At 40.8% G+C, this 14,774-nt stretch overlaps 2 protein-coding genes across 7 annotated transcripts; both read right to left on the reverse strand.

Annotated features, from left to right (window-relative positions):
* On the reverse strand, positions 1-3,167 carry ZBTB6 (zinc finger and BTB domain containing 6). Of its 4 annotated transcripts, none has more exons than XM_077835904.1 (2): positions 3,151-3,167; positions 1-2,459 (listed from the first exon to the last, which is right to left on the reverse strand). In XM_077835904.1, the coding sequence occupies exon 2, from the start codon at positions 2,448-2,450 to the stop codon at positions 1,167-1,169; it is 1,284 nt and encodes a 427-aa protein (XP_077692030.1). In that variant the 5' UTR covers positions 2,451-2,459; positions 3,151-3,167; the 3' UTR covers positions 1-1,166. The 4 variants fall into 4 exon arrangements, with proteins under 4 accessions (XP_077692030.1, XP_077692028.1, XP_077692029.1 ...); XM_077835902.1 differs by lacking the exon at positions 3,151-3,167 and adding an exon at positions 3,010-3,083; XM_077835903.1 differs by lacking the exon at positions 3,151-3,167 and adding an exon at positions 3,042-3,062.
* Positions 3,168-9,231: 6,064 nt separating this feature from the next.
* On the reverse strand, positions 9,232-14,745 carry ZBTB26 (zinc finger and BTB domain containing 26). Of its 3 annotated transcripts, none has more exons than XM_077836156.1 (3): positions 14,589-14,745; positions 13,686-13,771; positions 9,232-11,090 (listed from the first exon to the last, which is right to left on the reverse strand). In XM_077836156.1, exon 3 carries the CDS (start codon positions 11,078-11,080, stop codon positions 9,761-9,763), a length of 1,320 nt encoding a protein of 439 aa, XP_077692282.1. In that variant the 5' UTR covers positions 11,081-11,090; positions 13,686-13,771; positions 14,589-14,745; the 3' UTR covers positions 9,232-9,760. The 3 variants fall into 3 exon arrangements, with proteins under 3 accessions (XP_077692282.1, XP_077692283.1, XP_077692279.1); XM_077836157.1 differs by lacking the exon at positions 14,589-14,745 and adding an exon at positions 14,496-14,514; XM_077836153.1 differs by lacking the exon at positions 14,589-14,745 and having other exon boundaries at positions 13,686-14,266.
* Positions 14,746-14,774: the final 29 nt, after the last annotated feature.

The raw sequence follows: 14,774 nt of genomic DNA on the forward strand, positions 1-14,774 counted from the left end.
TAACTATATATGATCTTTATTTATACCACATTAAATGGAAGAAACATATATGCCACTCAAGGACAGGCACAAGATAAAAGTGTTTGAGTTATAGGGCAGTTTGATGCCTGCAGGTAAAACCATGAAGTGTAAGACATCTACCCAGACACATACAATAGTGTTGTACAATATCATACAATTACAGACTGAAGAGTCCTCAGTATCCAAACTGCTCCTTATACAGAAAGGACGTCTTTCAAATAGATATAGATTCCTAATATGTGACAGCTCATAGCTCACATTTTCACAGCGGCAGTACACATCTGAGATTTACAAAACTAAGACACACATAAAATACAATCAGAAGGCAAAGAATTAATTTAGGGTTTGATTACTAAAACAAGTGTACAACCAGACAATTTGTATCAGTGAGAACAAAGCTGTCAGAAACAGGTTAGAAAACTTTAAAACATGAATAAAATGAGACCCTATTCAGTTAAAACTGAACTGAATAGTGTGTTTGTTTGTGCCTTTTACTGCTCCTCTATTTATAAAGACAATTTTAAAGTTTCATTAGAGAGTTTTCCTGTTTTTATTTTTTAAACCTACACACTTGAGAATCAGATTTGATGAGTGTGGTAGAAAAATCTATATAGAATAGAATAACCCATGACTTCTTTCTGCTAAAAGAACCAACAATTTGGTGAACCAGGAAGGTGACCTCACCATAAACTGAAATATGAACTATTGCTCTTAGAATGCTCAGTTGAGTGGGAATGATTGACTCCCTGAATAGGTATTGACATCCCCTTCCCCACTCTACTAAAGCCTGGGAAAGCAACAGTTCAGGTTTCAGCTCATTGAGACAAAGGGTCCTGCAAATATTAGCAGTGTCTTCTAATGGGAGGAGGAGGAGTGAAAGACAAGCAAGAAAAAGTTGTTTGGAGCTGTCTTTTATCCATACCATGAGTACCTGTAAAGGAGCACAAATTTTGTTCCCATATTTTGCCATTTACCTTCAACTAGCAAACTATCCAAACAATTGCACCAATACTAGGTTTCAACACAGTAAGCAAAAATTAGATATTTGCACTTGTCTCTGTTACATAAAGATTTGGTGAACATCTGGTATTTCACCACAACAGGGTTTTAAATAGAGCATGTCTTTACATCTATCCAGAGATCCACTAATCATAGTCTATTTTGATTTGTGTAATTGTGTCAAGGTTTGGTTTGTCACCACCATTCCTTCCGTGAACTGAAGTCAAGTGCTTTTTTAGGGCAGATTTGTGTTTAAAGTCCATGTCACAACAATGGCATTTGTAAGGTCTGTCCCCACTGTGAATATTCAAGTGGTCCTGAAGCGTGCTTTTAGCAGTAAACGTCTTCAGACAAACCATGCATTGGAATGGGCGGATGCCCATGTGCCCTCGGATATGCCTGTTGAGATTCTTCTTTTGTGTAAATGTTTTCCCACACTGTAAGCATAAGAAGAGTTTGTGCATTTTTAGGTGTCTCAGATAGTTTTCAAGGTGGACAAAACCTCGGGGACATTTAGGACACTGGTGCCGCCATGAATAACCAGAATCCTCCAGACTCTGAAACCCACTCATTACACTCGAGGTTCCTTCTGTATTGTCACTGACAAAGCCCTGAAACTGACTCCCAGGTACTTCTGTAATTCTACTCTCAACAGTAGAATTTATCAGTGAATGTTGTGTTTCTGGAAAATACATGCTTGTTTTAGAGGAAGTGCAAGGCTGTGGAAAATGATCATTTTCCACATTAGCTGTGCTCATGGAATCCATTCTGAAGATACAAATTTCATCGTCTTTATATCCTATTTCAACTGTGGAAATCTCTGGAGTTTTCGTGTCCTTTCTTTCTGATATTAAGCTTTGCATTGCAGGTTGTAAGATATCCCCTGTCTCCTGTTTTACATTATATTCTACATTAACAGGGCTATCTTCAGAAATTTCAATTATTTCACAGTCTTTATCTAAACTGTCATCTTTATTTTTCAGCTCAGTGTCTGAGGAATGACATTTCTCTGTGTTCTGATTACTGTTCTCCATAGAAGCATCAATTTCCAGATATTTAGACAATGCTTCGGTACATTTCTCTACAATGTGGACCATCTGAAGATAACTTGCAGCAATGAGATATTTCAAAAGTTCCTTCTTTTTAACTTCGAGAGCACCAGTATAACAAGACAATAGTAACTTTCTGCCAACCTCAGCACTCTGCAATATGGTGATTCGCATCTGTTTTGACTGATTGAGCAAAAACTGATCCCTCATAAATGTGGAGCAGGCAGCAAAAATCACCTTGTGTCCATGAAACTCAGTATCATTGATATATATTGATACATCACAAAATAAATTCTGCTGTCTCAAGAGGTTCATCTTTTGCAACACAGCATCCCCTTGCTGTTCAAACTGGAAATGCAGCACATCTGAGTCAGCAGCCATGTTGACAACCTATTGGAAAACACATAACAGAAACGTTACAATTCAAGCATATCATTCTGGATGCAGCTTTCGCGGTCTCAATTTTCTGATCGCATATTTAGTGAATACAATTTCATCAGCAGTTTCAAGCTACCCACCGAGCCACTACATATATCAGTGCTGAGAAGTGTTTAGGCAGAGCATGGCTGGAAAGCTGACTAGGTACTTGCAACAGGCCTGGTTTTGTGTTCCAGCCTAGCCAGGGCTCCCCCATAAAACACTGTGTCCCTCATAAACCCTTACTCTCAGCACGGTGTCTACAAGAGCCCGTGGACACAAGTAGCATTAGCCAGGCTTGGCCACAGCAGGGTCGGAAAACTATTTAAATCAGTTACGAGCCCTACGTCGCAGCGCCCCCACCCCAAGGAACCCACCCGCCAGACCGTGCTGAGCTCCCTCTCGGCCCAAACTCGCAGGAGCCCGAGCCCTCCCGCTCCCCCTCCCGGGCTGCCCCGGCCCCCAATGAAGGCGGCAGGAGAACCAGGAAGCGGAAGCGGAATCTCCCCCGGGCCGCGAGCACCTCCTCCCCCTCCCCGTTCCTCAGCCCCGAACCGGCAGCGGCGGGCCGGAGAGCAAGCGCCAGCCACCCCCAACAGAGGAGCCGGAAGCACATTCCCAAGTCCCGCCCCCTCCCCCGGAAGAGGCTCTGTCAGTCCCTGACCCCAGCTACCGGCCTCCCCTGCCCAATAGGACGAGGCAGAAGCCGGGCCGCTGTTTCCGGGATCCCGGAAGTGGTTCTGGCGGGAGGCGGATGTGTTTCCTTTCGGACTCCGCCGCGCCCGCGCCCGCCCCCTTCGTGGCCCCACAGGCTGGTGGGGAGACGCGAGGCCCGGGGTGGAGTCTTCGGGCCCCGCGATCCCCCAGACGGGGACGAGCCTTTCCCCCCCAGCGGGAGAAGTGTGCGTACGGGCAGGGGGCGAGTCCCGCTCCCTTGCCAGGGACTAGCGTAGCTGGCGGGGGGTTACGAAGCCCGGCAGGGATCCTCTCACACGTACCACAAGCCCATCGCTTGCCCGGCGCAGGGAAGCTCAGGTGCCTTGGCTCCACCAGGCAAAAACCAAGCTTCGAAGCTGGTCAGGAAATCCTTTGTGGGTGACGGCTGCGTCTCCAGCCCGGCAGCCCTGCCCCCGCTGGAGCTGCAGGCTAAGGTGGTATACTAAATTCTGCATTACTGCAGCCAGCCTAGCCTCGGACCCTTTCAAAGACAATTAGCGTATAAATGGGCCGTTTTCGTTATGGCTGAAAAACACATACAGGCTCGGGGCTTAGGAGGACGTTTAGACGAAGCATTGGAATTGCTACAGCTCCTCCCAGCTGAGTCTCTCACAGTATTGTGCTAACAACAGGTTTAGCCTCACAGAAATGGAATACAAGCTCCAGGGAGCAAGGCAACAGATGAAAATGAGGCAGAAAGACAGTCAATTAATTAGCCAAAGCCACAGAGCATGCCAGAACCAGAAGATAAGTGTAAGAAAGTCCATGCCTTTTATCCTTTAACTACAAAACCAGCCATTTAGATTCCTTTAGGACGGAGTAGTAGAGACAGTTGTAGTAATAAAGAAAAGGAGGACTTGTGGCACCTTAGAGACTAACCAATTTATTTGAGCATGAGCTTTCGTGAACTACAGCTCACTTCATCGGATGCATACCATGGAAACTGCAGCAGACTTTATATATACACAGAGAATATGAAACAATACCTCCTCCCACCCCACTGTCGTGCTGGTAATAGCTTATCTAAAGTGATCATCAGGTTGGGCCATTTCCAGCACAAATCCAGGTTTTCTCACCCTCCACCCCCCCACACAAATTCACTCCACAAGTCCTCCTTTTCTTTTTGCGAATACAGACTAACACGGCTGTTACTCTGAAACCTGTAGTAATAAAGAGTAACTCATAGTGGATAGAGGAATACTTGTGGCACCTTCGAAACTAACATTTATTTGAGCATAAGCTTTCGTGAGCTACAGCTCTCTCTCTCAGTGGTATTTTCCACTGAATGCATCCAATGAAGTGAGCTGTAACTCATGAAAGCTTATGCTCAAAATAAATTTGTTAGTCTCTAAGGTTCCACAAGTACTCCTTTTCTTTTTGCGGATACAGACAAACACGGCTGCTACTCTGAAACCTGTCATATTGGATATGGCAGGCTCTTAGTGACATTTATTTAAGTCCCTTTGGGATATCTTCAGTAAGGAATTCCAGATTTAGAAACAATTAAGGGTCTGCTAATTCAGGCATTTTAATAAAAGGCAGAATTAGGTTGAGTAGTTGTAGGGGAAAAAATAGTTACTTCTCAGCACCCATACTACCACTCACAAAATTAGTGCTGTTTGGGGCCAAAAATTCAGAAACCCTACACCCTAAATGGGATATTTAAGATGACTTTGGTTTTCCGTTTAGATCACACAGTGACTAACAGTCGTTAGAAATCTTTGTGATCTGTACAGAATGCACCCTAAAAAAAGTTAGTAGCAGTGATACAAAAGTTGGCTCATCCCTTAAACAGTACTCAAACCTCAAAGAAAGAATAGGCAGAAAGGTGTCTAAAAAGAGTTTAAAAAGCCACTGACGCATCACTTTTGTAATAAACATTTTTATTCAACTTCCTCCTAATCATGAAGGGGTACTTAATTATTCTGTGGAGCTTAAGCTGGGGTAAAGGAAATATATGTTCAAAATATCCCTTCTCCATGGAGAATTTGTCTGTCTCTAGTATCAGGTCAGTATAGCGAACTACAGTTCTGTACATTTGCTCATTTCAACTGCACCATTATTGTTTTTATAATTAAAAAAAAAGGAAAGAAAGAAAGACAAACACAGGGCAGCAGGTACCAGTAATTTTTTTAATGCAATTTTACTTTGTATCACACTTTTAATTAAACTCTCACTCCTTGCTCTCCCTCCCTTCTCAAAATGACTCCTGTATTTACCACCATTCCTCTCATTTTCTGTACTCTTGCATTCAGCGTGCCCTATGTTCGAATCAAATAAGACTACCGGTGTGACAAACTGTATAGGTTTATAAGTTTTGCCACAGAAGAGGAGGGGGGAAAACCCACAAAAACCCTGATACTTCACGTATGTCAGTCACTAACTTGTAAAATTCTTCTATAAAAAGATAAGACAAACCTACAGTAGTTCTCTTATCCATGCTCATCAAGTAAATAGGTTCTAAAAGCAAAAATAATCCTTACAAATGTGGCCAAAGTGTCTATGGCAGACTTTTCCCCTAATTATTTTTGGGACAGGCAGGAAGTTGTACATTACACTCAGTTGTGAGATTATCCATTTATCAGTAAATGGTGTTTGACACATTAACATTAAGTTTATGACAGTTGTCATAAAATGTATCTGACTAAGCTACAGCACTGTCAACTTCAAGTGGATCTAGTCCGGTTAGAACTTTGCAATAAAAAGTGATTTAGAAGAAAGTTATACATACATGATTGACCACATATTAAATTCATTTAATTCTATAACAAAGCTGCCTTTGGATAGTCTGTATAAATAGATTTGATAACAATAGTCCCAGGCTCCTTTTTAATTCAGGGAAAAAAAGCATTGATAAGATTTTCTGCGTCTCTAGTCCACATTAGATCTATGATAACCCATTTTCATATAACAAATATTATAGTATCAAAATGTTTGAATATAGAAGATTCTGCCTGAAATCAGATCCACATGCAATATTTCAGACATAACCATCATGGGGTAACAGCTCAAGATGATTCTGTAAGCAGGTTTAGTTTATTTTTCCATGCAAGCCGTCTTTGAACCAAGATTCTGAACGAAATACTTTCCTAAATAGTTACATTTCAGAACTAAATTAATCTGCTATTTGTTTCCTCCTCCCCATTGCCATTACTTATTCCAAAACTGTACACGACAGTCAAATATAGCCATTTAAACCTTTTTACCTGAAAAGGTGATTGTGTCCTTTCATGACATTTTGCAACATTAACACTTCATTCACTGTAATGCTTGTTTTGGGAACTTCTGACTTTTGTATGCCCCTTTTCTCAAGACCCAAGCTATCTTTTGATAATGAAATATACATTATTTTCTGCAATAAAATGCTTTGGTCATACTTTTAGTTTAGCATTGTTACAGTACTAGACTTAAACAGCTGCATTAGAAGTAATACTTGATCCAAATTTAAAAAGCAGTTCTTTACCATGGGTCAAGCAGTAGATTATTAGACCATACTGCATTTCAGTTCAGTAAGAGTGCTGCTCTTCTGTAAATGGTATTCTTCAGATGAGATATTAAAGCATGGTCCTTTCACTCTAACTAGGATGGCAACCATCTAGATGAAAACTTCCATGACACTTTTCAAAACAAGTACAGCATAATCTCAACCCCCAGTTAACATTCCGTTCCCTCTAGGTCTGATGTTCAAAGATGTGTAAAAGAGCTATTGCTGAGCACAATCAATAACTGATGTATTAATCTACAGCCAGTGACACTGTATCTTACTCTAAACTCTTACCTTGTAAAGCTCTAAGATTCATGAGCTATGTAGGATGGTAGCTAAATTCAAGTCTACTTTTCAAGATGAAGTGCATACTTTTAGGAACAGAGACTATGATCTAACTTTATATAGAGTTTGCATCAGTATGGCAGTTCTCACCCCCGGCTAACTGACATACATGGCTCCTAGTAGAGCTCTAGGAAGAGTTTAAAAAAACAAAACAAAGCATGGAATTATACATTTCAGCTGCTGAAACAGATTCTTTTTACAATGCCATAAAGCAATATTCCCCACTCCAGCTTTGCTTTAAAACCAAATATGAAGGTCGCAATTACTGTGGTTTATGTGAAGCAATGTTTATAGGAGACAGAACAATACTTTTATTTTGAAGTCTTTACCATGTCTTAGTACATACAGTGATAGGTGGTTCTTCAGTGGCTTGTCTTCACTACAAGTTAGCGTGCTTCAGTTACTGCATTCAAGCTAGCCTAGCCTGAGTGAGAGCAACCACACTTCAAAGCAAAATGGGAGTTTCACAGCCTGATTTGATGAGTTGCTGTTGAGTTACAATATAGAACTGTAGGGCAGAAAGGGACCCCGAAAGATCACTTAGTCCATCCCTCTGTGCTCAGACAGGACCAAGTAAACCTCCTAGAACATTTGTGACAGGTGTTTGTCTAACCTGTTCTTAAAACTTCCAGTGACGGGAATTCCACAACCTTCCTTGGAAGTCTATTTCATTGCCGCTTATATTTAGAAAATTTCCCTAATATCTAACCTAGATCTCCCTTGCTGCATGCAGATTACTTTTTGTTCTACCTTCAAGTGGACATTATTCTCAATAACATCTCTCAACACATTTAAAAACTATGATCAGATCCCCCCATCAGTCTTCTTTTCTCAAGACTAAACGTGCCCCCCCCCCTTTTTTAACCTTTCCTCATAGGTCAGGTTTTCTAAACCTTCTATAATTTTTGTTGCTCTCTCGTCCTCCTCTTTTCTAAAGTGAGATGTTCAGAACTGGACATAGTACTCCAACAGAAGCCTCATCACTGCTGAGTAAAGTGAGACAATTACCTCCCGTGTGTTACATACGAGACTCCTGTTAATACACTCCAGAAAGATATTTACCTTTTTTGTAACTGCATCACATTGTTGATTCATTAAATTTGTGATCCACTATAACTACTGGATCATTTTCAACAGCATTTCCTAGCCAGTTATTCCCAGTTTTATATTTGTGCTTTTGATTTTTTATTCGTAAATTTTCACTTGACTTTACTGGATTTCATCTTGTTAATTTCAGACCAATTCTCCAATTTGGCAAGATTATTTTGAATTCTGATCTGATCCTCCAAAGTGTTAACAATCCCTGCCAGTTTTGTGGTAATCCTCACATTTAAGAAGCACATTCTACACTATATTATCCAAGTCTTTAATGAAAATTTTGAGTAGTACTGGACGAAAGAAAGACTCCTGCAGGACCCCACTAGATACTGCCTCCCAGTTGGACAGCTACCACTGATAACTACTCTTTGAATACAGTCTTTCCACCAGTTATGCATCCACCTTATAGTAACTTCATCTGGTCCACATTTCCTTAGTTTTCTTATGAAAAAAAATCACGTGAGACTAAGTCAAAAGCCTTACTGAAAATCAAGATACTGCTATGGGGGAAGATACATCTACTGCTTCCCCTAACCACTAGGACAGTAACCCTGTCAATGAAGGAAATTAGTTTGGTTTGGCATGATTTTTGAGAAGTCCACACTGGTATTATTTATTCTCTTGTTGTCCTCTACATGCTTGTTGTAACTCAAGTTGTTGCATCCCCAGAGAGTTACTAGCTTTAGCATCAACATCACTTAAGTTTCAAACTCCTCTCCCCTCCCAACTAGTTAGCTAGAGTTTAAAGCACCACTTAACTTGAGCTAGAGAATTCAGTGTGTGGATGGGAGTTGAGCTAGGGGTAGTATTCCAGTTATTACCTGAACTAATTATGCTGTGAAAGCACACCCTCAGTAGCCCTACATCAATGAATAACTCATACCCTGACTTTAGGCAATCAGCCTCATATTCTAAAGATCTTCAATTTATTTTCTTTAGAAACAGCACCATGTAATCACTACCTGACCCACCTAGATCATTCAGGGCTTTAGCTCTTTATAAACATACATCCATGTTAATAATCCTGAAAGTTGTTATCGGTTGGGGTAGGGCTGATTAGCAGAGAAAATTCAATTACATAGTTTAGAAGGGACAAAAAAGTGACACATGGAAAAAAGTATTTAATTTTAACTTTAGGGATTTGGGTAAGATTGGAAGGCAAATAACTGAAGTTTTAACAGACAAACAAATTAGCAGTTGAACTACATAACTCTCAGTTATCCAGTGCTTTTTGAAAAAGTCAGGTTTTATCTCATAGACTCATCCTCTTGGTTGTTTCTTCTATCTGCCCAGACATACACAGGCCTTTAACTGTACAGCATAGTTTAACTGGTGACTGCCCACAGCAAGAGTTCTTCAAAAGGCGACAGTCCCATGTCTCCAAATTAGATTAAATGATCCAAAATGTAACAAATCCAAAATTTAAACCCATGCTCACCAGTAGGGACACAGACAGAAACCCTGTATGAGGATTGCTAGTCACAGAAAATAAGACTAGAATAAAGGCTGACAACCTGCTAGGTTTTGTAATTCAATCTGTACACAGCCTTTCAGGGCATACCATCTGCTTTGGTGAAAGCCCAAATCCAACCTTTTGTTTCTTTCTCCTACAAAGGGCTGCTTGGAATGCTTAATTGACACAGGTGCTATCACTCCTTAAATTGAGCACAGCCTGAGCCAATTTCCCTGCATCCAGTATCTGGCTTGCATCAGCTTGTTGACAGACCTTACTGTCTGTAGCAGTGCTACAGCTGAAAGAATCAAAGTCCACCGTTATATCTTGAACATTTCTTTCATTGGCATTGTCAAAACTATTTTTTCCATGTAACTGTTTAAGGTGTTTCCTCAGAACAGGTTTATGTGCAAAGACCATGTCACAATAGTTACATTTATGAGGCTTGTCTCCACTGTGCAGGTTTAGATGGTCCTGTAAAGAACATTTCTGAGAGAAGGTTTTCCCACAGATCTTGCACTGAAAAGGTTTGATCCCTGCATGCACTCTCATGTGTCGGTGGAGATTGCCTTTCTGAGTGAACGTCTTACCGCACAGCAGACACATGAACAGTTTATGCATTTTTAAATGATTAGCATAGTTTTCCAAGTGCCGGAATACTCTGGTACACTTGGGACACTGGTGGTGCCATTGGAGACCTTTGTCTATACCTCTATTGTTAGGACCAAACATGTCTTTAGAGGCCATGATGAAATTGTCACTACCAGTGTAAGAAAGGGCATAGTTGTGGAGATGATTTTGTTCTGTTTCACTCGTTCTGTTTTCCACAGTGGAATTGATTAAAAAGTGCTGAGGCTCTGATGAATGTAAAGCAGTTTGTTCAGAAGAAATAAACTGGGTTTGATCTTTTTTATTTCTAACCTCAGACACCTCCCCAATAGACTCCACCTTGACAATCTGAATGTCACTATCTTCCATGTCCATGCTGTCTTCTGAGGTTTGAATACATAGAGAATCCTGTTGCAGAGAGTCCTCATCTTCTTGGTGTTCTTTCAACTCAGAAGAATCGCTTTGCTGTTCACAATCCTCCTTGCTCTCCAATGGCTTCTTAGGTTTTATAAACTTCCAGAGAGCCTGTGTACATCGTTCCACAATGTGGCTCATCTGAAGAAAGCTTGCAGCAGTCAAGTAATTTACCAGCTCCATCTCAGGAAACTCCAGAATGCCACTGTAGCAGGACAAAAGCAACTGCCTCCCCACTTCTGAACTCTGCAGAATGGAGATTTTAACCTCTCTGGAGTCATTCAACAAAAACTGATCCCTTAAAAAGGGGGAGCCTGCAGCAAACACAATTTTATGCCCATGAACCTCAACATTGTCTATATGAACTACAACATCACAAAACTTATTGTCTTCCCTCAGTTTGTTCATTTTTTGTAACATTGAATCTCCATAATTGTCAAACTTGAAGTGAAGGATATCTGATCTTTCGGACATTTTGGCAGATCTAAAGAACAAAAGCAAACAAAAATAAAGAAACAGTATATGAGAAAACTAATGGATTTAATCATGCAAATTAAAAAGGGGCCAACAGTACAGGTTAAACATACATATTTTACAAAACATTTTCTTATGTTAATAAAAACACCCAATACTATTAAAATGAAAGAATTTTAAAAGTTAAGTTTACTTTGAATATCTTAATGATGTTTACTTTTTCACATATCACACAACTTGGACAGTGAAAGTAACCTAATCAATTTCTAGTCTATTTCATATTCTAATTGTCATGCACTAGTATAATGTTGCAATGTCCCCAACACTACAGTAGAACGTTTATTTAAAATATTATAGTTATATAGATACACTATTTCTTTGGAATTTAAAATAAAACCATAGAAATATTTCTACTGGTTTAAACTTTTGTAGAAGTTTGCTTTTGTATTAACAAAAACAAAAGTTTTTGGCTCAATTTGACCCTTCAATGTCCCTTTAGCTTTAGCAATTTTTTTGCTTTAATGTATGAACAAGTTCCATAGGCAATTGATCTCTCAGTGTTACACTGAAGCACCTGTCAGAGAGGACAGTGTAATATTAAAACAAGCTTCTTAAACTAATGTACTTAATAGAAGAAATATGGTCTATGAATCAAACTAAGAAAAATAGTTAAAATTCTTCCACCGTCAACACCTCCTGCTCACATGGTGGTATTTCTAAATAAAATACAGCCTGTTACACATCTAAAATGCGCAGAATTCTAGTACTGAACTTCATTTTTTAGACCAGATATAGTCACAATGGAAGGGACTCTATCTTCACCAACCTGTCATTTACAATGAGGAGGTTCTGAAAGGCACACTGTCAGATACCTTTAACACCTCTATAAAACACTTCTAATGTAGACATGGTCTAAGACAACCATGGTTTTCTATAAGTTGTTGTTCACGCAGCCCTGGCTATGAATTGCGGTTGCAGGAAATGAAGGAATCACAGGAGATTTAAGCTCCCAGAAGGCTTGGTGAAACAACAACAAAACCCCACCTACCCCAATCCACACCACCTTCACTGAAAGATTACAGATGGTTTGAAAACAGAAAAAGCTGTGGCGTTTAGGAGGATAAATGGAAACACTATCCACTTGGATATGAACCAATTATCCCCTATTACCTCTGGGAAATGGAGCCACAGCTAGGGGATCAGATGAATGAGAATGCAAAGCAACAGTTCAATGCAAAGAATTTTTTAGCACTTAAAACCATGTAGATGCTGATAATCAAAGATTTCAGTATCCGCTGCCCAGCTGACATTCGTACCTCCAATTTCTCAACAGCAAGGAGGTTTTCTGGTTAGCCCTCTTGTATTATCAGACATATTTACCAGTTTGTAACATACTATATCTACAACAGGATTTTGAAAGGTTCCAGAATTGCCAGACCCTTGAAAATTCAGAACCAGAGAGTGGGATCACATTACATTACACATTACAACTTGGTCATGCTGGAGCTAAAGAGAAGGAGATGCTGTATACAATGGGATTGTAACCTATAGTGCTCTAACACCATCTTGATTCCAAAGGGGAAATACAGTATCAAATTTAGGAGGTAATAACCTTTGGTGAAGGTAAATCAGAGAGAAGTAAACATCAAGCAATACATTCCAGAAACTTCAGATGCATTTAAAATGGTTTTGTTTGCTTTCCCTTTCCAGTAGGAAAATAAATCTACTTTGTGTGTAACTTTTTCAAATGTTACAGTCTTTTACGAATGTTCAAATATAATTAAACAATTAAAGTATCCACAATGAAATAGCACTGGGTGATGCTCTGGAGAGGCGTATGGAGCCGAAGTTCCTGATGCAGACTGGCCCAACTTACTGAACAGATACCTCACTGAACCTTATGCTAGTTGCTCACTGCAACTATTACAAATTAATGCAAGTCTAAAAGTTATAAGTTAATGGAGACCAATGAGTTATCGCACTAAGTCTTTGTTAATAAGTCACTGGGATCTCATTCATCTTTATGCATTTGTCCAATGTCTATTATCGAGCACTGAAACAGGCATTTTTATTTTGAGGGTTTTTAACGGTGAGAAATAAAGTCAAACTGCTAGATAGCTCTGTTCTCTCACATTCACCACATAATAAGCAGTCTCACCAGAGAACACTTTCTCATAGGAAACACACTGCTTCCTAAACTGTAATTACTTTTAGGTGGCTATTAAAGCTTAAATGGAAAATCCCTCATTGTTAGAAGAATGATATTCCAGAAACAATACCCTACAAAGGTGCGTGAAGATTTCCAGCATACCCTTCAAGTAATTTGACCTACACAAGAAGTAGATCATACCGTAAATGTAAATTCCAGATCTGTGTATCCTCCAGTTTTGTATTCTTGGCTAGCCTGAGGAGGGAGGGAGAAAGCTCTCTGCCTCTTTTCGAGTTCTACATGCTATTTCCACTCAATATCATGTGTCACAGCCGTCATCCTTCCAGCTGACAGGCAGATGTGACTCCTGTTCAAAACAGGTTAGGTCTAACAGAGGAGTCGTACTTCTCCAGTTTAGTTCAACAGAGACATTTCAAAATTAACTAGATATGGTACCTTAGTTTTCTTGTTCAAGCATCACTGAGAAGGTTTCTGTAAATTGCTCAATGTGATACCAGTTTAAAAGATTCTGGATGAATTATCTAAGGAAAGAGAAGAAAGGCCATGATTAGCAAAAGGCTTGTTTGCCTTACAACTTTAAAATGTCTTTAAAGAAAGAAAAATGATTTGAAAGTAATTAACTGTGTTTATGTCCAGACTACTATACATGTGTTTTGAAAAACATTTTTCCCAATACCGAGGAAGAACAGTATTGGAAGACTAATGGGGGTTAGTCAGAATTCCTCTCCAATTTATAAAATACTAGGCCTGCAGAGGCCCCAAAGCACCTGCCTACCTGCATTTGGCTCCATCCTTCTTTGGGGCTTTGCAACCGATAACAAGGGTAGCATCATTTTACTCCCTTGCTTTTACAAGTAATTTCAGCTGATGCGCTATTAGAGCTTTCCTAGTTTTTACTTTATGTAATTCCACTATGTAAAAGGATGAAACCTGATCAGCCCCGTGGCCATGTAGACCAATGTCCTGGGTCTGACATTCACGCTATCAGATGCTAGAGGGAAAAGCAAAAAGTCCCATAGGGGACAGTCATGGGATTATTCGCCCACATAGAAAGTCTCTTCCTCGGCCCCCCCGGCTTAGTAGTTGGTTCATGACCCTGAGGAAAAATGGTCTAAAAATCCACCCATCACAAGAGGGGCTGAGTGCTACACGCCCCAGGCTCCCCTTCCCTGTTCACCCCACGGGCTATCCCCTCCCGACCCGACTCACCCTCCCCCCCCGCAGCTTCCTCCCCTCCCCACTCACCTCCTTACTCCTCACGCTACCCCCGCCTCCTCCTCCTCCTCCGCTCCCTAGCCGCCGCCGCCGCCCCCACCTTGTCCCCGCCTCGCATCTTACTCGCCCAGGGTGGGGAAGGAGCCACTCTCCAGATCCAGCCCCGGGCGGAGGCGTTGGCCGGAGGACACCGGAACCGGAAGTACCCCTCCAGAAATCTTCTTCCGGGGCTCCTGCCCCTGCCCGGTTTCTTCGCGAACCCACCGCGAGCCGCCGCGGCCGCCGCCGGAGCAGCCGCCGCCGCCGCCG

This window comes from Eretmochelys imbricata, chromosome 16 (genome assembly GCF_965152235.1).
Source record: "Eretmochelys imbricata isolate rEreImb1 chromosome 16, rEreImb1.hap1, whole genome shotgun sequence".
Lineage (NCBI taxonomy): Eukaryota > Metazoa > Chordata > Testudines > Cheloniidae > Eretmochelys > Eretmochelys imbricata.